The 25,166-nt window shown below is 41.2% G+C and overlaps 1 protein-coding gene and 4 non-coding genes across 6 annotated transcripts; all 5 read left to right on the forward strand.

The window, feature by feature from the left end:
- Window positions 1-511: 511 nt before the first annotated feature.
- LOC142748351 (hepatic lectin-like) lies at window positions 512-16,042 on the forward strand. Of its 2 annotated transcripts, none has more exons than XM_075855436.1 (7): window positions 512-569; window positions 2,687-2,794; window positions 8,341-8,403; window positions 9,896-9,943; window positions 11,588-11,733; window positions 13,874-13,986; window positions 15,296-16,042. In XM_075855436.1, exons 2-7 carry the CDS (start codon window positions 2,692-2,694, stop codon window positions 15,426-15,428), a joined length of 606 nt encoding a protein of 201 aa, XP_075711551.1. In that variant the 5' UTR covers window positions 512-569; window positions 2,687-2,691; the 3' UTR covers window positions 15,429-16,042. The 2 variants fall into 2 exon arrangements, with proteins under 2 accessions (XP_075711551.1, XP_075711552.1); XM_075855437.1 differs by lacking the exon at window positions 512-569 and adding an exon at window positions 593-631.
- TRNAK-CUU (transfer RNA lysine (anticodon CUU)) lies at window positions 2,089-2,161 on the forward strand. The gene has a single exon. It is a non-coding gene; the product is annotated as a tRNA-Lys (tRNA).
- A 314-nt stretch (window positions 16,043-16,356) lies between the features above and the next one.
- Window positions 16,357-16,429, forward strand: TRNAK-CUU (transfer RNA lysine (anticodon CUU)). Its single transcript has one exon. It is a non-coding gene; the product is annotated as a tRNA-Lys (tRNA).
- A 6,767-nt stretch (window positions 16,430-23,196) lies between these two features.
- TRNAV-CAC (transfer RNA valine (anticodon CAC)) lies at window positions 23,197-23,269 on the forward strand. Its single transcript has one exon. It is a non-coding gene; the product is annotated as a tRNA-Val (tRNA).
- Window positions 23,270-23,674: 405 nt separating this feature from the next.
- On the forward strand, window positions 23,675-23,746 carry TRNAE-CUC (transfer RNA glutamic acid (anticodon CUC)). The gene has a single exon. It is a non-coding gene; the product is annotated as a tRNA-Glu (tRNA).
- Window positions 23,747-25,166: the final 1,420 nt, after the last annotated feature.

The following is a 25,166-nucleotide window of genomic DNA, read 5'->3' on the forward strand; positions in this document are numbered from 1 at the left end:
CATGTGGTATTGCAGTTTAGTATTCACTTCAATTGAGCTGAGCTGCAGCGCCAGACACAATCAATGGATAGGTGTGGCGCTGTTTCTTGGGAAAAAAGCAGCCATATATTGTTAAAGTTTATTCCTATGGGACAGCAAGGCTCAAGTAGTGGAAACTGGCTGATTGAAGACAGTGACTGGGAGCAGTATACATTTATAGTATATAAAATAAGTGCGGGACAGATCCGAGAGGGAAGCTTTAGCCGTGGTGGATCATACTACGGATGGCCAGCCAGCCCTGTATGAAAACAGCACATGTGGTGATGAGATAGGATAAAAGATAATGTGGAGTATAAAAAGAAACAGCCCAGCGCTGGTCAGTTTTTGTGGAAGTGATTAAATTCCACTGAAAAAAAAAAAAGTTATCTTCCCTTGTTCCAGTAAGTGCTTTATATTGAATCATTTCCTATTGATTCAGCAAATTAGACTACAAAAACAGTAAATGTACAAAGTCAGCATTTTATCTAGAAGAGTGGACTCTGAGTACAGTCCAAAACAGGAGAGACTGGTAGACAAGCTGAGAAACTCAGGTAATGCTGATATTTCTTTACCTTCATCTTAATGTGCATGTGAAGCCTAAGAAAGGGATCAGGTCTGCTAAATCTACTTCAATACTTATATACCGATCTAGTTTGTTTGACTTCTGACCTATCTATCTATCTATCTATCTATCTATCTATCTATCTATCTATCTATCTATCTATCTATCTATCTATCTATCTATCTATCTATCTATCTATCTATCTATCTATCTATCTATCTATCTATCGAGTGAGCTACTGAAAAAGTTGTTGGCTGCGCAGGTTACAGTGGTGATGATGGGTGATATTGATATTGATTGAGGTGGGGGGGGGGGGGTTCTGCTTCAAATGCAAAAAGAGAAAATTCCTCAAATTGTTGCAGAATAATTTTTTGGGCCAGTTTGTGAAAGACTACATTTTCAGGGCCCGACAAGAAGTGTCTCGTCCTCAGTGCTAATTCTATTCACGTAACTTTCAGCTGCATCTCTGGGTTGCTTAAGTTGCCCATCAAAGCAGAGGCAAAAGCCCCAATACCGTACATACTTTTATTGCAGAGCAGCCTTAGATACAGCAGTTTAGCTCAATGTATGGCATAATAGCGCTAAATAATTCAGTCACCAAATAATGGTTGGATACCAGTGCTACACACTGAAAATTGACGTATTCTCTGATTGGAGTCATGCTGTTACTTTTCTCTTCTCTATACGGGCCCAGACTGCCATAACGACTTCTCCCGGTCACTACTCGTCTCTGCAGACAAATTCACCATTCTGCTGCTATCCCCACACCCACAATGCCCCCTTCACAGTACTAGTGCCCCCTTTGGTGCCTCACAAAGTGATAGCGCCTTCACACAGTAATAATTCCTCCATTGTTCTGACCTCAATATAATAATATCTCCTTTGTGCCCCACGGTCATAGTGCACTTTATTCCCCCACGCAATAATACCCCAAAGTGATTACTGCCTCCTTTGTGCTCATAAACAGTAAAAATCCCCCTTTCATGCCCCTTATAAGGTAATAATGCCACCTTTTGCCCCATAGTAATTGAGCCCTTCTTTGTGTAATAATCCTCCTTTGTGCCCCCAGAAAGTAACAGTGCCAGCTTTGTTGCCCCAAAATGTAATAATTCCCCTTTGTGCCCCTGCAAAAATAATAGTGCCCCTCTAGGTAATAATATCCTCTGCAGTTTGCACAGACAGATCGTGGGGTCCACAACCACCGACTGTTGCTACCTGACTGTATCATTACTTTTTTTATGCTCTCGCTCATGTGCAACTTGGCTTTAAGCAGCATTTGCATTCTTAATGCTACTCCACTATATCATCCACTCCAGTGCCACAGAGTGTCATAGAGGAGGAGACAGGGTAGGTGGAATTGGGATGCATAGGCTGCAGCACACCATGCAGTGCTGTGAGGGAGAGCATAAAAGAAGTAAGGGTACAGTCAGTCATTGTGTGATGAGGGATGCCTGTGGACCCTCTTGCTTAGGGGCACAGTTGCAACTGCAATAACACCATTAGAGCAAGCCCGGCTAGCTCAGTCGGTAGAGCATGAGACTCTTAATCTCAGGGTCGTGGGTTCGAGCCCCACGTTGGGCGAGTTCACTTTTTATATATTTGTTTCTCCGTTGTAAGATTAGTGTGACAAGGGCTGCCTGTGGGCTCTCTGGCTTAGGGGCTGCTGCAACCCCTATAGCTAATCAACTTTAGTTTTACACCCTCTCCATGACCCTTGAGAAAATCCCTACCCTCTAGTTTGCTAACAATGCAGTTATGCTAGAGAGACTTGCACAGTTTCATCACCCAATTGCAAGGGGAATGGGACCAACCTAGACTGAGCCCCCTCTCTCCAAAGGCCCCATAGCAGCAGCATGGTCTGCCCTCATGGTACTTACGCCCTTGTATCTCTCTCTCTGAAGTCAAAGGGTCCGTGAAAACTATAGGGTGCCACTCCGATGCCATGAAAAATGGCCCGAGTGGCACTCGGTCATATGCAAGAGGTCTAAAACTTTATCCCACAATCATATCCTGGAATTTTTTGAATTGCTGCTGGAATTATACTGACGCTGGACTTACATCTGGCAAAGTCTACCATGTTTCGTCACATTTTTGTTCTTTTTACAGGCAGAATGTGGTCATACTTCAAGGAGAAACCAGTGATCATCACATATGGACTGGTGGCACTTTCATTTATCCTGGTTATTGTCCTCTTCGCAACTGTCCATTCTCATCGTTAGTAACACTTTTTCATACATAGCTGTAAAGTAACTGCAAAGAAACCTTGTAATGTGATGTTGCTGGTTCAACTACTACATATCTGTGCTGTATGCAATATCTAAAAAATAGTTTATGGTAGTTGTAACTGTGCTTCTCCTCTTGGATAGTACGTATATGTTTTTCAATATAGATTGAGCTTAAAGAGTTATGACCTTTTTTTAGCTTTATGCTAATGAGTTTCTTAATGGACAACTGGGCGTGTTTTACGTTTTGACCAAGTGGGCATTGTGGAGAGAAGTGTATGATGCTGACCAATCAGTGACCAATCAGCGTCATACACTTTTCCCCATTCATTTACACAGCACATAGCGATATAGCTATATCGCTATGTGCAGCCACGTAAACACACTATAACATTACTGCAGTGTCCTGACAGTGAATATACATTACCTCCAGCCAGGACGTGATGTTTATTCAGAATCCTGTCACTTCTGTAGCGTCTGTGTGAGATTTACAGCAAGGCAAGCATAATCTCATTTTAAATGACAGGTTACATCGTAATCTCGCGATAACGCTACAGAAGTGTCAGGATTCTGAATAAACATCACGTCCTGGCTGGAGGTGATGTATATTCACTGTCAGGACACTTGAGTAACGTTAATGTGTGTGTATGTGGCTTCACATAGTGATCTGGTTAAGATTACTATGTGCTGTGTAAATGAATGGAGAGGAGTGCATGATGCTGATTGGTCACTGATTGGTCAGCATCATACACTCCTCTGTACAAAGCCCACTTGGTCAAAAAGTAAAACACGCCCAGTTGTCCATTAAGAAACTCATTAGCATAAAGCTAAAATAGGTCAAAAATGATGTTTTTTTAAAATAAGAAACACTGTTGTAATCTACATTACAGCGCTGATCATATTATGTGCAAGATAGGCCACTTATAATGTGGTGACAGTGCCTCTTTAAGAACTATGTAGGGGGATAGAATAATATGGAAGTAGGCAACGAAAGGAATCCGATGTATCAGTTGTACAAAAAGTTTGAGGAAAACAATTCCTAAAATTTTCTGGAAAAAAAAAATCTCAAACTTTTGGTAAAACTGATACATCTCATTCCTTTTGCTGGCTACTGGTCCACACTCTTTTGTTGTAACTCTTCTATGTATCTGTCTTCCAAACACTTGGTCAGTTTGAGTCACGTTCTACACCGTGGTCCCAGCAAACAGGCGCAAAGGAGACTTTTAGCAAAATCAAAGAGAATTTGGTAATTTTGTATTACATTTTATTCTTCACATTCTGGGCAAAAACTGTTGTACAGCCATTTTTCCCTTGATACTACTGAGAGGAAGAGGATAAAGCGCTCCTTTCTTTGTAGAGACTGTGAATTACTACTGGTTATGACCTTCTACAAAATATCTTTCCTCCTGAAGGAAGGAAACCATCTCTGTTATCTCTCTCATGTCCGACCCTTGGTTATCAGCCAAATGAGAGTCACCCATCTGTAGAGAGAACTGTTTAAATAGAAAGTTCACTTGGTTCTGAAAACAGTCCCCCTCCTACCCCCAACTGTTAGAGTGGCCTCAGCAAGTTTATTCTGTGTTATCACATGGCTATTTTCCTATTCAGGAATGAATCATTGTCTTGTTAACACAGGAAGAATTTTTCCTGGCTGAAGATTGCCGGGCCCAGGGGACAAGTAGTTTTTGTGCGGTCATTGTTAACGAGACTCTCTCATCACATTATAAGTGCCCTATCTCCTACATAAGGAGATGGGCGCGATAATGTAGGTGACAGCAGTGCTTTTTATTTTAAAAAAAACCATCTATTTTCTCCACGTTATGAGCGATTTTAGCTTTATGCTAATGAGTTTCTCAATGGACAACTGGGCGTGTTTTACTATTGACCAAGTGGGCGTTGTACAGGGGAGTGTATGACGCTGACCAATCAGTGACCAATCCGCGTCATACACTTCTCTCCATTCATTTAGTCAGCGCGTAGGGATCCTTTTAGATCGCTATGTGCTGTCTTATACTAACACATTAACGATACTGAAGTGTTTAGACAGTGAATAGACGTTCCAAGGGATGTCTATTCACAATCTCTGCACTTCGTTAATGTTTCTGTGGTAGTTACAGCAGAGCAAACGTAATCCCGCGAGATTACGCTGTAAATGACAGGTTACAACGAGATTACGCTTGCTCTGCTGTAACTACTACAGACAGAGTAACGAAGTGCAGAGATTGTGAATAGACATCCCGTGGAATGTCTATTCACTGTCTAAACACTTCAGTATCGTTAATGTGTTAGTATAAGACAGCGCATAGCGATATAAAATGATCCCTATGTGCTGAGGAAATTAATGGAGATGAGTGCATGACGCTGATTGGTCACTGATTGGTCTGCGTCATACACTCCTCTGTACAACGCCCACTTGGTCAATAGTAAAACACTCCCAGTTGTCCATTGAGAAAGTAATTAGCACAAAGCTAAAATCGCTAATAACATGGTGAAAATAGATCGATTTTTTTTTAAAATAAAAAGCACCGCTGTCACCTACATTATAGCGCCGATCTCCTTATGTAGGAGATAGGGCACTTATAATGTGGTGACAGAGCCTCTTTAAGTATAGACTGCATGTATACCATAACCATTAATAACATAGCTAGGGATAGCCTAATAGTAAATTGACACAGGACGACATGAACGTTCCTTTAACGTGGGTTGACTCGGGTTCGGCCACAGCTTTTATTATAAATATAACATAAAAATAATTACATTTTTTTTTAAGGTAAACATCCGTATGCCGGCCTACCAACATAGGTGGGCATGTAGGTAATTCACCTTACCAAACCGCCAGCTGCGACAAAACAACATTTCACCCATGAACAAAACATAAATAAGTAAAACACAAGAAAAGTGTAAAATACCACCCAATACAATTGTAGAAAAACCCCCGCTCTGAAGGCAGTGCCATCTGCCACTGCAACCTGGAAGTATCACTAACCCCATGGTAAATTAGCTACCCTGTCCCTATGAATGCCTGTGATGGTACTATATATATATATATATATATTTTTATTTTTTATTTTTTTTTGTATATAAAATACCTAACATCAATTTTCAAATGGGCGGGAGGGAGGGAGATTGCAATGTAACGGCCAAAAGAGGCTGAGACCCGGAAACCAGCTGCATAAATCCACCAGGAAGGAGGGAGGGAGGAGAAGGACCATAACCCCTCCCCCCGGACGGAGGGGGCTAAGAGAAGCAGCCGGAGGTAAGAAAAACTTATTAACCCCTAAACTTGCTGGGCACAGATCAAAAAAGTTTTATCCCTAGCTGGGGCCCTATTAGTTTCTCACCCACGTTACCTGCAGTCAAAGATCCAGCGGATTGACACCTATGGGTCTACTACGCTATTTGCAATCAACAAGCAAGATAGGGAGACGACCCCTTCGAAAGAAGCTGAATAACACAAAAAGTTAGAGCTCATTCACAAGAACGTAAATCTCGTCTAGTTAACGGCCGTTAAAACAACGGCCGTCACACGGACCAATGTATTTCAGTAGGTCCGTTCACACAAACGTTGTTTCAATGGAGCGTGTGAACAGTCCGTGAAAAAATAGGACATGTCCTATTTTACTGCCTGTCACGCATCCCTCCATAGACTGTAGTCTGTGGGGGATCCGTAACAACGCGTCTCGCACGGGTCCACCTCAGACGTGGAAAAAGGCAGCTTTACACGTCCGAGGTGGGCTGCGTTCGTGTAAATACAACATAAGTTCTGCATTTTTTTCTGTATCGGATTCTCAGGGGCATAGCTTGGGGGGCTGGGGGGTCAGGTGATGTATGCCAGGGGGCACGAATAAGCCATTGCCTTGCCTCTATTTATATACAGGGCTAGGGTAGCGGACAGAATCTTTGCTCCTATTGTGGACATCATAAAGGGAGTCCTCAGCTTGGAAATCCCCTGTATGATCCAGAGCGAAAAGATGCTCTGGCGGACTACGACCGTCCATTCATTTGAACTGCCGGCATGTAATGATACACTGTGGCTATTGCAGGGGGGATGTATTAGAGGCTGTAATAGGGCAGTGTGAAAGCTAAAGGCCATGTTCACATGTTCAGGATTGTGTCAGGATTTAGGCACGGATCCCACGCTTAAATCCTACAGAATCTGCTGGCAATGCATGTGAATGGGGTATTTTATACCCCATTCACACGTTTAGGAAAATATCTGGTCTGCATAAATAATGGGCTGCAGATTTTAAAATTCAGCCAGGAAAAGTTGCAGTTTAGTTTTGTTCAATTACAACGGGGCTAACCTGCATACGGATCCGTGCGAGAAATCCAAGATTCAGCTGCAAACTGCAAACCCGTGATGTGTGAGTATGTTCACATGGCCTGTTTTCTGCCGTTTTTTTCGCCGTAAACGAAGCAGAACGCCTCCAAACATCTGCCCATTGATTTTTGGAAAAACGGGCGCGTAAAAAAACGGCCGCGAAAAAGAAGTGCGGGTCACTTCTTGGGACGTTTTTGGAGCTGTTTTTCATAGACTCTATTGAAAACAGCTCCAAAAACCTCCATAAACTCGTTTTTTCAGGCGTAATACAAGGCGTAAAACGCCAGAATTACGTCTGAAAACACTGTGTGTGAACATACCCTAAAACAGATGGCACAGGGCACCCTTCCTTCTTACACAAGTAATGGGGCCCAATTGTAAATTCCAGCATGAAATTATGGGACAGTTTACGCATCTCAGATTCTGTGATGTCATCACATGGGCTTGGTGGTCAGCCAAGCATTCGTTATTATTTCAGTAGGGTAAGGGGGATAAACCTCTGCCAAGCACCTCTGGTAGTGCTTATGTCCCATGGGAACAAAGAATCAGACATGTTGAAATCTAACATCCCGATCCGTCTTTACCCCAATGTCAGATATCGGGAGATAGTCGGGTTATTCCCGTACATATTAGATTGTAAAGCGGTCTCCCTGAAACTAGCAGGTTCGGGTCACATTTATCTAATGTGCTTGGTCAGCTTTATTCGACCCCTTAAAATAAGTCCTTTTATAGAGGCCATTGTTTACGATACTTTATCAGAAAGTTTTTTTATGGATCATTATAATTATGTATGTATAATTTGTATGCATGTAATGTATAATTAAAGAACATATGTATATATTTTTTTATTCTTTAACATGTAAATCAAGTCTGATCCCTTGCGATCAGGAAGGATTTTTTTTGTGGCCCTTTAATGCAAATTGGCTCATGTCTTATAGATTGTTTGCCGTTTTCTGGTTCAATATGGGGAAACAAAGATTTAACCCTCTCCTTTCCTCATCCATGTCCTTTCCCTTCCCCTGGTTGAACTTAATGGACATACGTAATTTTTATTTTTTCAACCATAGTATTTACCAAACGTGCAGAGAAAAGCAGGGGGGTGTTGCCCGCCACAATTAATCAAATCCCAGTTGTATATGAAAATGAAAGCTGTCATCTTATCGGTTGTCCGGTGCAACAAAAATAACTATATTTCATCAAAATAAACTTTTCTTCAGATTCCACACCGGAAAAGAGAGAGCTGGCCGACAAGGATGACATTCTCAGCTTGAACATCACTGGTAAGATGTTTTTGTCCTCCTTGGATGGTGCTGTTGGTTATTGTCATAAAAGTCTATTCTTTAAAGGTGCCTTACACTGGAATTGAGGCTGTGTTCAGATCAGCGTCGGCCTTCCGCTCATGGGTTCCATTAGACCTTTCCATCAGATGAACCCATGAGCGGAAAGCAAGACGGAAACCATAGCTTCTGTTTATATTACAATTAATTTCAATGGCAATGCTTCCGTTGCAAATGGTTTTTGTTTGCTTCCGTTGCGCGAGGTTTTTGTTTTTCTTTAACGGAAACATTAGCGTAGTCGACTTTGTTATTGTTTCCGCTAAAAAAACAGAAACCTTTACAGAACGGAAACAAACGGAAACCATTTGCAACCGAGGCATTACCATTGAAATCAATGGTAATGCAAACAGAACCTATGGTTTCTGCTTGGCTTTACGTTCATGGGTTCCTCTGAAGGAAAGGTCTAACGGAACCCATGAGCGGAAGGCCGACGCTGATCTGAACAGGCCCTAAATTGAGCCACAGAGGATGGATTTGTGACAGTGTATGACTTTCTTATCTACATAGGGGGGGAACAGTGTGAGACAAATTGTGCTAATATCTGGGTTTTTTGCTTTTACATAACAAAAATGCACTGAAAAAATGCCTCATGTGGGTACAGCCTCAGAGAGTAGGACATTAAGGCCGTTTAAAAGGAGCAATGACCGCCGATCGGTGTTCGTTTTAAAAGTGATAAACACAGGCCATATCTGCCCAATGGGCAGATGTTTGGAGGCGTTCAGCTTCCGTATTTTCAGGCGTTGTTCGAGGCATTTATGCCCCAAAAAACACCTGAAAATAAGCCGTGTGAACAGAACCTTAGACATTATTGATGATATGTCCTGTGTGTTCAATTATAAGAGCAAAGATTATGATGCAAGTAAAAGTGGTCGTTCACATGTTCTGTATAGGTGGAGGGGATCCTCAGTATCAATTCCTCTGCAGAGCCTAAGGAACCGTAGACCGACACTTAAAGGCTATGTACACCTTTGAAATAGTTTTTCTTTTTGTTTTGTTTTTTAGTAAAAAAAATGTTTATCTGTGTGATTGGTGCAACTTTCAAAATACCTTTTATTAAAAAATATTTTTATTTTTTGAGATACAGCTGCTTTGTATCCTGTATACAGAGCAGTTGTATCGTTCACGGAGACCTGAATCCGTCAGATCCACGGGACTGACGGGTTCAGTGAAAGCAGGTCCGGCTGTGATCGATAGCCTCTTGATCCTGGGTGTCAGAGAAACGCAGGACCTGCTGACACTGAACCCGTCAGCCCGGTGGACTTGACAGATTTAGGTATCAGCACTAGATACAGCTGCTCTGTATACATTATACAAAGCAGCTGTACCTCATTTTAATAAAAAGTATTTTCAAAGTTGCACCAATCACACTGATAGACATTTTAATACATGCCATTTATTTTTTTTATTGATAATCTTGTTTTTTTCTATGTTGCAGTTAATTTATTGCTCACGAAGATTAAAGAAATAGAGCTCGATGCAAAAAGTAAGAACGCAATTATACACAGGGCAGATTTCTCAAAGTTAAAGGTGCCCATACACATGAGATAGTTAGTTTGGCTGAAAACTATTCCTTTTCGACTACAAAAATGAACATGCTCGCTCGGTTCAACTTAGAATGCGTGTTTGTTTAAATTGGGAGAGGGGTATATGACGCTGCCTGGGAAAATAAGAAGCTGCCAACATCCCGATTCTTCTTTCCACCAACATCTGTTGTCGGGAGAGAGTTGGGAGACCCCATACACATCAGATAGGTAGCTAGTCCCGCCGAAATCGGCTAGTTTGTCCTTCTTTTGTCTAATGTGTATGGCCACCTTTGAGCACTGGGGTTAGTGGCTCCTGATAACCACTGGAAGGTGACCTCATCCATATTTATCACAGAGTGGAAAACTTTTTGAAGCTGTGTGCAATATTTTTGAATTGGTGGGGTGTGATGAGGCCCGGCTTGTTAGTCACAGCTATTTAACAGGTTTATCAATAACTGAGATGGTCGTACAGACTGACATTATTTATTCATAATCTGAGTGGACAAGTTATGCAAGACGCCATTTGGGCAACCTGTGCAGCTTGACATGGGCACCTCAAGTAAAGGGGCTCATTGCTTCTATAAAAGAAAAAATAATAGTGATTTATATTGTCTATTACATTTTACATAAGAGACTACTGTATAATTCTCACCAGTGGCTAACAAGAATTCATGGATTTTCAGACCAATGGAGAATGTTTTGTAGAACAGTAAAATAAGTTGTCCATAACTGGCACTCCACAATCATCGAATTAGTAATTGGATACCAAAGGGCTTATATACTTATACATATATCTGGCACAGGGGCCCTCTGCTAAATGTGACCACCCTTGAAGTTATGAATATGCTTCTAAAATGAGTGACTCCCACAAAAAAAAGCTACTTCTTTAAATGAAACATATCATCCAGAATCAGACATAAGAGACAATTCATGAGTATTGTATACTTTACCATATAAATGATTTTTTTGTATTTTTTCTATATGCCCTTTCGTTGATGAGCCGCCCAATACAAAAAATAAATCACATGCGTTGTCTCATATATGGACAGCTTTCTTTAAAAAACAGTGCCACCCCTGTCCACAGGTTGTTAGTAGTATTGCAGCACAGCCCCATTCAATTAAAGTGCAATACCTGACACCCCCATGGACTGTAGTGGCGCTGTTTCTGAAACCAACCCGTCATGTCTTGATAATTGTATACTACCCCTTTAACAAAAGTGAAGCACATGTATAACAGGTCAGAGCTGACATTTAAGTCATCTCAAATGTTTAATAAATATGTTGCAGACATCAATCAAATGATTTTTTTTTATAGTATTGTAGTGTTATGCATGCAGCCCTGTTATGAAGACTTTGTGTAGATCAAATAATCATTTACATTAATATCTACATCTTCTCTGGCTTGAACTATGGCAAATATGTGTGTATATACTGTATGTCAATATTGATGTGGATAGTGATCTAATTCCAATCCAGCTGTTCTGATTTCTGTCAGGGGCAGTGTTGTCAAGAAGAGGAAATGTCATCATCAGAACCACTCAGTAGTGCAGCCTCAGACCTTAGGCCTATATCTCAGCTTATCACATTATCTTCATCTATTTCAGAGAGGGGCATCTGTGAAAGTGGTTGGCAACTGTTTGAAACCAAATGCTACTTTTTCTCGAACACTTTTTCTAACTGGCATAAAGCCAGGACCCAGTGTGTATTCAAGAGCGCTGACTTACTTGTAATCGACAATGAAAATGAACAGGTGAGATGTTAATAATGAATCTATATAAGAATATAATGACATTTGCCGTATTCTGTGTGTCTTTACCGTTACATTATAATGAACCGGATCTGGGATGGGTCAAGCTCATTTGGTGTCCAAGGCAGGGGTTTTAAAATGTACCCACCTCCTATGGTCCCTGACGTTATAATTTTTTATACTCCCCATTTCCCTCCACCCCAATCCTCTCTACACATATGCCGCTCTGAATGTGGGGCCAGGTGGACGCCCTACCATGTATCTGCAGTAGGGTCAGCCAGTTCCTGTAGCTCTTCTCTGGACTCCAGCCATCAGCTTTATTCTAAATTGTATGATATTTTATACTCTATATATAAAGATTAAGTAGCGCACAAGCTAGACCCTAGGGACTACTCTTCCTCCTTAACACAATACCGTACACAACCTCGGTAAAGAATCTAACCCTCACTTCCCAATTTCTTCTTTCAAACGCACTCTTTGACCCTACCTCGAACTCCCTACCTAATTACCTACCCTACCCATTGTTCCCATCGTTCCACCTCCTACGTAAGCATTGTTCCCAGGTAAACAATGGGAGGGCAACAACTCCACCACCCTACACCTTTCAGACCTTAAAGGGGTATACTAGTCCCTAAAAATTGGTGGCCTATCCTCAGGATAGGCCATCATAGCTGATGGGTCAGTGTGGAACAACCAGGACCCCTGTTGATCAGCTGTTTTGAAGGGGGTGCAGTGCTCGTAGGAGCGCTGCTTCCCCTTCATTTGTACTTGCCCACTGTGAATCATTGTCACACATGAAGCAATGATACATAGTATTGCAGCTTTCTCAATTTTTAGGGACTGGAAAATCCCTTTAACATCACGGAGCAAAGGACAACAGCTCCTGAATTTTGGACGTTTTTGCAAGTACTCGCGTTTTTTGCGGCGTCAATTACGGACGTAATTGGAGCTGTTTTTCAATGGAGTCAATGAAAAACGGCTCCAAAAACGTCCAAAGAAGTGGCATGCACTTCTTTGATGCAGGCGTCTTTTTAAGCGCCGTCTTTTGACAGCGACGCGTAAAATGACACCTCGTCTGAACTGAACATCGTAAGACCCATAGAGAATTGCTGCATGTTTTTGGATCTTGCCCTATTTAAAGAGGCTCTGTCACCAGATTTTGCAACCCCTATCTGCTATTTCAGCAGATAGGCGCTGCAATGTAGATTACAGTAACGTTTTTATTTTTAAAAAACGAGCATTTTTGGCCAAGTTATGACCATTTTTGTAGTTATGCAAATGAGGCTTGCAAAAGTCCAAGTGGGCGTGTTTACAGTAAAAGTCCAAGTGGGCGTGTATTATGTGCGTACATCGGGGCGTTTTTAATACTTTCACTAGCTGGGCGCTCTGAAGAGAAGTAACATCCTCTTCTCTTCAGAACGCCCAGCTTCTGACAGTGCAGATCTGTGACGTCACTCACAGGTCCTGCATCGTGACGGCCACATCGGCACCAGAGGCTACAGTTGATTCTGCAGCAGCATCAGCGTTTGCAGGTAAGTCGATCTTACCTGCAAACGCTGATGCTGCTGCAGAATCAACTGTAGCCTCTGGTGCCGATGTGGCCGTCACGATGCAGGACCTGTGAGTGACGTCACAGATCTGCACTGTCAGAAGCTGGGCGTTCTGAAGAGAAGAGGATGTTACTTCTCTTCACAGCGCCCAGCTAGTAAAAGTATTAAAAACGCCCCGATGTACGCACATAATACACGCCCACTTGGACTTTTACTTTTAAACACACCCACTTGGATTTTTGCAAGCCTCATATGCATAACTACAAAAATGGTCATAACTTGGCCAAAAATGCTCGTTTTTTAAAAATAAAAACGTTACTGTAATCTACATTGCAGCGCCTATCTGCTGCAATAGCAGATAGGGGTTGCAAAATCTGGTGACAGAGCCTCTTTAAGCCAATAGCTGTTTTCAACTGACATCTGCTTCTTACCACTGGTTTAGGCTGCAACCATATAGTCCATCCCTGCACTTTCTATACTATCCATAGTCTTTTGGGAACTACCTATTTCTGGTCCATCAACACAGGCAGTAACACATTTAGGTTGTATATGACCAAAACATGAACCTTTATTTTCCTTCTCTGCTCCCACAGAAATTTATCAGTGGAAAAACAGGGAACACACCTTACTGGATTGGTCTAAATGACATCGAGGAAGAAGGGAATTGGACATGGGTCGATAAAACAGACTACAAATCCTCATATAAGTAAGCTTTCCATGATAAAAATGGCCACCACTTACCCACATCTTATCCATAAGTACCATATCTGAGGTAACAACCCCTGTTTCTGTTCTCAACTTGTTTAGCAGGGTGGATAAGGACTCTTCCATTATTAATCTACACTCATGCTGTATGATTTGCACTAGGGGTCCTCTTACACGTCCCGACGTAGGCCGTGTAAACGAGCGCCGATCATCGAGATAGCTCGATGATCAGTGCTCCTTTGCTCCTTTTATAAGGAGCTATGTATGGGGACGAGAGTTTGTTACAATGATCGATCGTCCCCATAGATTTCTATCATGTCGGCAACACATCTCCCTTTTTACACAGGGAGATGTGCCGCCAACAACGATAATATTTTCAGCTACAATAACTATACAATCAGCCAATGAACGAGCGTTTGCTCATTCATCGGCTGATCATAGCCCTGTTAACACATTGTAATGATCGGGGACGAGCGTTCTGTGAACGCTCGTTTCTCCTATAATTGGCCCTTATAAAAGAACCTTAAAGGGGTATTCCGGTTAGAACAAGTTACATATAGGGGGTAACTTGCTGATCGGTGGGTGTCTTACAGCTGGGAACCCACCAATAAAGAGAACGGGGTTCCCGTACCCCAGGTTTGAACAGAGCGGCAGGTCGCTCTAATGCGCACTGCCTCTCAATTCATTCTCTATGGGAGCCCTGAAGATAGCCGAGTACAGTGTTTGGCTAATTCCGGTGCTGCCATAGAGAATGAATGGATCGGCAGTGCACATGATTGACCTGCCAGCAGAACCAACAGCCACCCTTAGTGTGGGGGCTGTATTAATTAAGGCAGTCTGGTTTGGGGTCAAGGCCTGAGTGCTCCTTAACGGACTAGGGTCATCTGTGGAAAATCTGTATGTCTTGTAGCTTTTAACATTCTAATACAACTAGAAGATGGTGGTACCGTCAGAAGTACAGCTAACCTATCATTAGATTAACTAATCTTTTTTGTATTTAGATATAAATCGGAAGGTCTGGATATTTTCCACATGCAAACTATTATGGGATTGTGCTCAGAGTCACATTTTGTAATGTTATTGCTGCCTTTAGAATATTTTCATACTGGGACCCCTGCCCATCAGAAGAATGATAGTAGAGCCCCATCCTCTCTATTGTTTACATACTCACAGCGCCGCACATACAGCTGTGGCTATGCTTGGTACTGCAGTTCAGTCTCATTCACTTGGGATAGGCAGGATATGGCCTTTAATATCTCTGTGTTATTTTGTAAAGCCGGTAGTTTTATAATGTTCATTTCTTATTACAGGTATTGGATGCCTAATGAGCCCAGTAATAATGGAGCGGAGGAAGACTGTGCCCAAGTCTGGAAGGAAGGAAAATGGAATGACAAGTCCTGCCGTGATAGCAACAGTTATGCCATCTGCGAGAAGAAACTTTGAGCTTCCATTGTCCACTTAAACATTGTAACATTATAAATATCTGATCACAGAAGTTATAAATGATAATATTATTATTCAAGCTGGTTCCTTCTATCCAGATATAGTTTCACAATCTGGTAACTTCTGCGATAGAAGTCAATGTTAAAGAGGTTGTGCCAAGATCGACATTTATCAACTTTCCACATGTAGGTAATAAATGCCTGATCGCTAGGGGTCCTAATTCTGGGACCACCGCCGATAACTAGAATAGGGGTCCTATTCATAGTCTATGGGACTGACGGAGACAGCCAAGTACAGCACTCTGCTATCTCCATCAGTCCCATAGACTGTGAATGTGACGGTAGGGAGCATGCCCAACTGCCACCCCATTCAAACTCCTCTTTACCGCGGTGAGGAGTAATGGGGGACTCTTCACCCTCATTCTAGTGCTCCGTGGGGCCCCCAGCGGTCTAGCATTTATCACCTACCCTGTGGATAGGTGATAAATGTCAATCTTGGCACAACCCCTGTACGGAAAACTGAAGAAAGAATATTTAGTTAAAATATACAGAAAGTTGTTAACTGCAGGTTTTTTTCTGTAGTAATTGAAGAAAATAAAAAACTTCCGATCAATATTGACTGTAGTTGATCTCTGTTAAATTCAGTTATAGATCTAGAGGTTCCATTGAACCCTGCGGCCAGGGACAGACATACCATGTTTGTAGTCCAAGACACCCTACAATGGGTGAGAATCAATGAGTACATGATATAACAACTACATAGAAATGGGAAATTCAACTTGAGTTGTGGGTGATATCTTTACTGGGCATCATGAGGGACAAGAGGCGTACTCTCCCTATAGCATATATGGAAAAATGCCCTTAGATGCCTTAGCTCTCTGCTTTGAGCATTCACATGGAAAGTGCTACGGAAGCTTTCCTGGAAACAAGCCCGGCTAGCTCAGTCGGTAGAGCCTGAGACTCTTAATCTCAGGGTCGTGGGTTCGAGCCCCACGTTGGGCGAGTTGTTTTGGAGTCTGATTTCATCTCTGTTGTTTTCAAGTTTTCAAAACCGGGCAGAAACATATATATATTTTTATTATTATTATTATTTATGCTAGCAGATCAGCAGCCCTGCCATGCAATCAGGGCTGCCGACTGCTACTATGGCAACAGAAGACCTAACAATGGCCTCCTGCTCCGCCATTACGGAAGCCGATCAGGCCCCGTTGGGAGGCGAAGCCTAGTCGGCTAGCTGTCAGTTAATGACTGACAGATCTAATACATCGTGCTACATAGGTAGTGCAATGTATTAGAAAGAAAACTTCTGACAGTTGGACCTTCAATTCCCCTAGTGGGACTTGAAAAGAAGTGTGAAAAAAAAAAAGTTTTAAAACATATAATAAAAGTTTAAAGAGGCTCTGTCACCACATTATAAGTGCCCTATATTGTTCTATGGCAACCGGAGGCCTAATACTGGCCTCTCGTTCTGTCTAAACCATACATATTTGGTATCGCCGCGTCCATAACGGCCTGAACTATAAAAATATTATGTTATGTATTCCATGCAGTCAACGTCGTAAAAAAATAAAAAATAAAAACTTAAAGAACTATACCAGAATTTCTGTTTTTTGGTCACTTTGCCCTACAAATATTGGAGTAAAAAGTGATCAAAAAGTCACATCTATCCAAAAATGGTACCTATAAAAACTATTGCTCGTCTCGCAAAAAACAAGCCCCCATACAGGGGTGTAGTTTCCTAAATGGCATCACTTTTTGGGCGTTTCGACTGTTTTGGTCCCTCAGGGGCTTTGTAAATGTGACATGTCCTCCGCAAACCATTCCTGCTAAATTTGAGCTCCAAAAGCCAAATGGCGCTCTTTCCCTTCTGAGCCCTGCCGTGTGTCCAAACAGCCGTTTATGACCACATGTGGGGTAGTGTTTTACTCGGGAGAAATTGCTTTACAAACAAAGGCTGTGATGCTTTTTCCCCTTTAGTCGTTGTGGAAAAAATAGCTAAACCTACATTTTCTTTGAAAAAATTTCGATTTTCATTTTTACGGCCTATTTCCAATAATTTCTGCAATAAACCTGTGGGGTCAAAATGCTCACTATACCCAAAGATAATTTCCTTGAGGTGTGTAGTTTCACAAATGGGGTCACTTTTCCACTATTTTGGCACCGCAAGAGTCCTTCAAACCTGACATGGAGCCTAAAATATATTCTAATAAAAGGAGGCCCAAAATCCACTAGGTGCTTCTTTGTTTCTGAGACCGGGGCTTAGTCCAGTAGCACAATAGGGCCACATGTGGGCTATTTCCTAAATCTGCAGAACCTGGGCAATAAATATTGAGTTGTGTTTCTCTAGTAAAGCTTTCCGTGTTACAAAAAAATGGATTAAAAATGAATTTCTGCAACAAAAAAATGAAATTTGTAAATTTCACCGCTACTTTGCTTTAATTCCTGTGAAACGTCTAAAGGTTTAAAAAAAACATTCTAAATTCTGTTTTGAATACTTTGAGGGGTGCAGTTTTTAAAATGGGGTGATTAATTGGGGGTTTCTAATACATAAGGCCCTCAAAGCCACTTCGCAACTGAACTGGCCCCTGTAAAAATAGCCTTTTGAAATTTTCTTTAAAATGTGAGAAATTGCTGCTAAAGTTCTAAGCCTTGTAACGTCCTAGAAAAATAAAAGGATGTTCAAAAAACGATGCCAATCTAATGTAGACATATGGGGAATGTTAGTTAGCAACAATTTTGTGTGGTATAACTGGCAGTCTTAGGGTACGGCCACACGGAGCGGCCCTGACACGGTCGCAACGTGGCCAAGAACAGCTCTGGCACTATGTAGGCGCAGCTGTCAAATACCTCATTAAGTGGTATTCCGGTTACATGCGCACTGCCGCTCCATTCATTCTCTATGGGAGCACCGGAGATAGCCGAATGCAGTGTTCGGCTTTTTCTGGCGCTGCCATAGAAAATGAATAGGGGGTAAGTTGTTGGAATTTGCAAAATCGTGCGGCCATAAAGTGTTTATTAATTCATGGCCGCACGATTTTGTAGATAAAGGGACGGTTTACCCGCGTTAACATGCGACCGTTAACAGTCTGTTTGACAGGGGCACCCAACATGGTGCCGGCGCGGTTGTTAGCTGCGTTGTAGCCGTGTCAGGGCTGCTCCGTGTGGCCTTACCCTTACAAGCAGATACATTTAAATTTAGAAAAATGCTAATTTTCATAATTTTTCACAAACATTTGGTGTTTTTCACAATTAAATACTGAATGTATCGACCAAATTTTGTCAGTAACATAAAGTCCAATGTTTCACGAGAAAACAATCTCAGAATTGCTTGGATAGGTAAAAGAATTCCGATATAATATTATCCCTTTGATAACTAGCTTTCCGTTCCGTTAAATTGTAAATATTACTGCCTGAGCTGAACGATTAAAATACGTTTATTTAGATAAATCTTTAAAAATGGGCCCTTAAAGCCAAAATAACAGGCTCAATCATATGGTCAGCAGCAGAGACCTAGCCTAAAAGGCAAAGGATACTAACTACCCACAGACCAGTCTCTCCTATTATTATATATACGCTGAATCCTAATGATTGATTAGTAATAGCGCCGTACCACGCTACACCTTGCGCTATGTTGCGCTAGTCCGGCTCTTAAAGCCACGTATAGTGATGTGGTCAGCAATAGGGTCAAGACCTCCAATGTTCGGTAGCAAGCCCCCTGTTGCAAGATCACTGACCAGTATTCACTAAATGTTTAATTGTTAGTTGTAATGCTATATCGTTAATCCTACGCGTTTCAGAACCACCGTTACTGGTGGAACATCATCAGGGATTATTAGTGTTAAACGATAATCTTTAATATGGATGTCGGATCGCACGGTTGTGTGCATTAGTGAACCTCCCGGCTCGTGCACGATCAAGATATAATGGTCGCGCACGAGCCGGGAGGTTCATTAATGCACACAACCGTGCGATCCGACATCCATATTAAAGATTATCGTTTAACACTAATAATCCCTGATGATGTTCCACCAGTAACGGTGGTTCTGAAACGCGTAGGATTAACGATATAGCATTACAACTAACAATTAAACATTTAGTGAATACTGGTCAGTGATCTTGCAACAGGGTGCTTGCTACCGAACATTGGAGGTCTTGACCCTATTGCTGACCACATCACTATACGTGGCTTTAAGAGCCGGACTAGCGCAACATAGCGCAAGGTGTAGCATGGTACGGCGCTATTACTAATCAATCATTAGGATTCAGCGTATATATAATAATAGGAGAGACTGGTCTGTGGGTAGTTAGTATCCTTTGCCTTTTAGGCTAGGTCTCTGCTGCTATTATTTTAAACCGAAAAGAAAAATCTCGACATAAAAATATTATACCAAAATATTTTTATTTTTACTTTATTAAACATCAATAAATACAAAACATACAAAATTAACCCCCTCCCAAGTATATACTATAGACATATAAAATATAATTAAAAGAAAGTGTACCAGGTTCACAAAATACAGTATCAAAAATAGTTATATATTGAGAAATAATTCCTCCCAATAGAGAATCACATCCCAGGTAAGTAATAGCTTATATCATGTGTATGAGTGTCAGACTGACAGGTCCCTCCAAACAGTAAAGTATAGCAACCATGCTTAAGATAATGGAGACCTAATCAGAAACAAGCTATAGGCAGTTAGAAATAGAACACAATACCTGTTGAGGACATGATACTGGTGGGATAGGACACCTGGACACCAAGCACCTCAATGACTACTCTGAAGACTCAAGTTTAAATACGGTGTTAGAGAGAAGTCATAGACCAATAGTGTGCACCAAGCTGCTCACACCCCCTGACGTTCAATCATCAAGGTCATGGCACGCATCCCTGCGTGTCAAACATAATAGCGATGCACGTCAAGCCAATCAGGGAGGCAACAAATCATCTAAACCTATGGTGTGTCGCAGGCCACTCACACCCCCTGACATCTGATCTTAGAAATCATGACACGCATCGCTGCGTGTCAAGCACATTAGCGATGCGTGTCAACGGCATCAGCAAAACAAAAAAGTTTAACTGGATTGATCCCGGCCAGGGAGTAGTGGATATCACAGTGCACAGCACTTAAACCTATGGTGTGTAGCAAGCCATTCACACCCCCTGACATCTAGTCACTCATCGCTGCGTGTCAGGCACATTAACAATGCGTGTCAAAGGCATCAGTAAAGCAAAAAAAGTTTAACCCCTTAGTGACCAGCCCATTTTAGGCCTTAATGACCAAGCTATTTTATTCGTTTTTCTATAGTCTCATTCAAAGAGCTATAACTTTTTTATTTTTTCGTCTACATAGCTGTATGAGGACTTGTTTTTTGCGGGATCAGTTGTGCTTTTTAATAGCACCATTTTTGGGTACATATAATTTTTATATTAACTTTTATTAACCTTTTTGGGGGGGATTATAAAAAAAACCTGAAATTCCGCCATTGTTCTATGCGTTTTTAAATTGACGCCGTTCACTATGCGACGTAAATAACATGTTACCTTTATTCTATGGGTCGGTACGATTACGCCGATACCACATATGTGGAGGTTTTTTTATGTTTTACGACTTTTGCACAATAAAAACACTTTTGAACTAAAATTATTTGCTTTTGCATCGTCGCTTTCCAAGAGCCGTAATTTTTTTATTTTTCCATCAATGTAGTGATTTTTTGGGCTTGTTTTCTGCGGGACAAGATGTAGTTTTGATTGGTACTGTTTTGGGGTACATGGGACTTATTGATTCATTTTTATTATGACTTTTTTGGGGGGCAATGGAAAAAAATTGCAATTTCGCCATAGTTTTTTGCGTTTTTTTTTTACGGTGTTCACTTTGCGGTTTAAATTACATATTAACTTTATTAATGGAGTCATTACGGTCGCGGCGATGCCACATATGTGTACTTTTTTTTTTTTTTACACTTTTACTAAATAAAACCACTTTTTATGGAAAAAAATGGTTTTATTTATTTTTTTACTGTACTTTTTATTAATAATCTTTATTTCACTTTGATGACTTATTTTATTAGTCCCACTAGGGGACTTTACTGTGCGATGTTCCGATCGCTGCTATAATGCTCTGGTATACTTCGTATACCAGAGCATTATTGCCTGTCAGTGTAAATCTGACAGGCAATCTGTTAGGACGTGCCTCCGGCGCGTCCTAACAGGCATATGTCCAGGGCAGACCTGGGGGCTTTTATCAGTCCCCCGGCGGCCATGACACCCCATCGGAGACCCGCGATTGCATTCGCGGGCCACCGATGGGTGACAGAGGGAGCTCACTCCCTCTGTAAACAAAGTTAAATGCCGCGGTCGCTATTGAAGGCGGCATTTAACGGGTTAAACGGCCGCGATCGAAGTAAACTTCGATCGCGGGCGTTGGAGCAGGAGCTCAGCTGTCATCAGACAGCAGAGCCCCGGCTCCTGCCTGCACGGGAGACCCGTGCAGGACTTAGACTAGGCTGACGTGAAAAGGCGTCAGCCTAGCCTAAAGCCCATTAGTGAATCACGTAAAAAGGCGTATTAGTGGTCACTAAGGGGTTAACTGGATAAATCCCGGCCAGGGAGTAGTGAGTATCGCATTACACATAAACAATGTTACCCAAAAACACTTAGTAAGTTAAGTAACTGAACTGAATCATTTATCATAAACAAAACAAATTCATATCACGAACATAATTCAACAGAAACCAAATGTCAATCCACATCTCCTTTGTGCCATGAATACCTGCACAATACACTTGCACACAAACAAATATATTAACAAATATCCATATAACCAATATCCAGTAGAAAACATATACATATATATATATATATATATATATATATATACACATTTATAAAGAATATATAACAATACATGAGAGCCATACACAAATTACACATACATATACATTAATTATAAGAACCCAATCATACTTGAAGAGCATGTATATATATCCATATATACATCCATATGTGCGTGCAAAATATATTAAACTAATTGATTATATGTGATGAATATGGGATCACCAAAAAATAAAGTGATCCATAATAAAAATTATTATATATATGTTAATTAAAACTAATAATTATCAAAGCGAAAGCACGTGTAAGTCAGACGAGGGGCGGACAAACAGGGCACAAACCGAGCGGGGGCCCTCCGCTCTGGAAAGTACACCGAGTCCTGCCCAACGCAAGACAAACCAAGCCTTCGCCAAGATTACACCGTGAATATATAATGTGTAATGAATAATAAAAAATAATAAAAAATAAAAATAAATAATATATATATATATATACACATACATATATATATATATACATACATATACACATATATATATACACACACATATGGACATACAATAAACCTAAACACATATAAAGAATATATTCAAAAACCCTATAACATATATCCAGAAAATATATATATTTAATAATCCCAACACCTATATAAAAAATATATATATATATAATAAATAACAAGGTCTCTGCTGCTGACCATATGATTGAGCCTGTTATTTTGGCTTTAAGGGCCCATTTTTAAAGATTTATCTAAATAAACTTATTTTAATCGTTCAGCTCAGGCAGTAATATATGTAAAAGAATTCCGGAGTTATTACCACATAAAGTGAAAAAGTAAGGTCATAAGTGCCCAAAAAGTCAAGGGGTTAAAGCAACACGCAGAACAGTGAAAGGTTACATTGGTGTATACCTGCCCTGTCTACTGACAGATATGTGAGTTTCTGTAGTGTAGTGGTTATCACGTTCGCCTCACACGCGAAAGGTCCCCGGTTCGAAACCGGGCAGAAACACTTTTGTCTTTTTTTTTTTTTTTTTTTAATTCAGTTGTTATACTTTCATAATAGTGATAGATTTTGACAGGTGTGTAGCAGGTGCCTTCAGCACTCATTTGTGTATGTTTATAAAAAGCTTTTCCCATAAGCAACAATGATTTGGAAATAATCAATACGGTAGAATAAAGATTATTATTGCTGAGCATTTGTACATATTGAGATGCCACAAATGTATCCCCTCATAATAGTGCCAGATGCAGCAGATCCTATGACAGTGTTATGTGATTGCCTGTGGTTTACTGTGCAAGAATGTGGATGTGTGAGGGTGGTCTTTATTTAGTGAATATTTAGCCCATAGAAAAACCGATTGGGTAGATTGTTTAACTTTGGTCATATTGTGAATCCACTGCACTTGGCTCAGTTTCCCTGGTGGTCTAGCGGTTAGGATTCGGCGCTCTCACCGCCGCGGCCCGGTTTCGATTCCCGGTTAGGGATAGAGGCATTTTCTTATTTGTTGTTGCTGATTCGATTTACATTTGTGAACATGGATTTTCATGTGTTAATTACGTTTTACTTAAAATGAATAAAGTTTTATTCTTATTTGCCTTTCTTAAGCAGTTTACATTTATGAACATAGATTTCCACGTGTTAATTACCTGTTACTTAAAGGACAGTTGTCGCAAATTTTTTTTTTTTATATAAATTTGCTTTTAGTGTGTTATTAAAATACATTTTATTTATTTGTGTTTTTGTGTTTTACTTTTTTCTTTTTTCTTACTTTTACTTCACTATGGGGGCTGCCATTTTTTTTTTACATCTCTGTATGTGTCGATTAACGACACATACAGAGATGGAATACGGCACATACATCCCCATAGAGAATGCGAACGGGAGCCGTTCCATTCACTATAGTGTACGCCGTCTGTGTGGGAACGGCACATGCGCCGCTCCCACACAGTCCAAAAGGAAGGTCTTCGGCCGAGCGACATCCGGCGCCATTTTCATGTGGACCGGAAGCCGTGGCCGGACAGTAAGATGACTACTTCCGGACGCGGCTTCCGGACATATGTTCAGAAGCAAGGACTAGGAGCGGAGGGAGCGGGGGGAGCGGAGGGAGCGGCCGGAGGCGGCAGGAGCAGGTAAGTTATGTTTGTGTATGTTTGTGTTATACTGTGTGATTACCACTGTATCTAATCCTACTACTCTGTGCATTCTCTCAAAAAATGGCGGCACACAGTGTAGGAGGTTTGGACATTCAACCCCCTCCTTTCTCCTGGCACTAGCCAGGATAAAGGAGGGGGATTGTTTGAGCACACTAGAGCGAGTGTGTCTTCTCCAATTTTGCAGCATAAAGCAATGTGGTTGCTTTACCACATGCCAATGCTGCAATTTTGGTAATTGCTTCCTCTAGTGACCAGCACATGGAAATGTTATAAATTAGAATCTAATTTATAATATTTCCTGACTTGTGAAAAAAATTTAAAAATTAGAACAATGTGTAATCATGTATATACTAACAGATTAACTAAAAAAAATTAAAAAAATTTCTAGCGACACATGTGTCAGGGCCGGCCTTAGGGGTGTGCGGCCTGTGCGAGCGCACAGGGCACTGCACCCTCCCAGCATGTAGGGGGCACCACTGGGCACTGTCCTCTGCTCTTATTTACACACATGGAGTAAACAGGAGCCGATGAGAAAGAGCAAATGAGGAAGCTCCGCCCACAGTCAATCCTGCAAGAAGCCTGTGATCCTGTCAGCAAGGAGAGATGGTGAGTGTCTATATGTTTGCTTGTATATGTGTGTGTATACAGTATGTGTCTCCGTGTGTATATCTGTGTATACAGTATGTGTCTCTTTGTGTATATGTGTGTATAGAGTATGTGTCTCTGTGTGTGTATACAGTATGTGTCTCTGT

The sequence above is a fragment of the Rhinoderma darwinii genome, chromosome 3 (genome assembly GCF_050947455.1).
Source record: "Rhinoderma darwinii isolate aRhiDar2 chromosome 3, aRhiDar2.hap1, whole genome shotgun sequence".
Classification (NCBI taxonomy): Eukaryota; Metazoa; Chordata; class Amphibia; order Anura; family Rhinodermatidae; genus Rhinoderma; species Rhinoderma darwinii.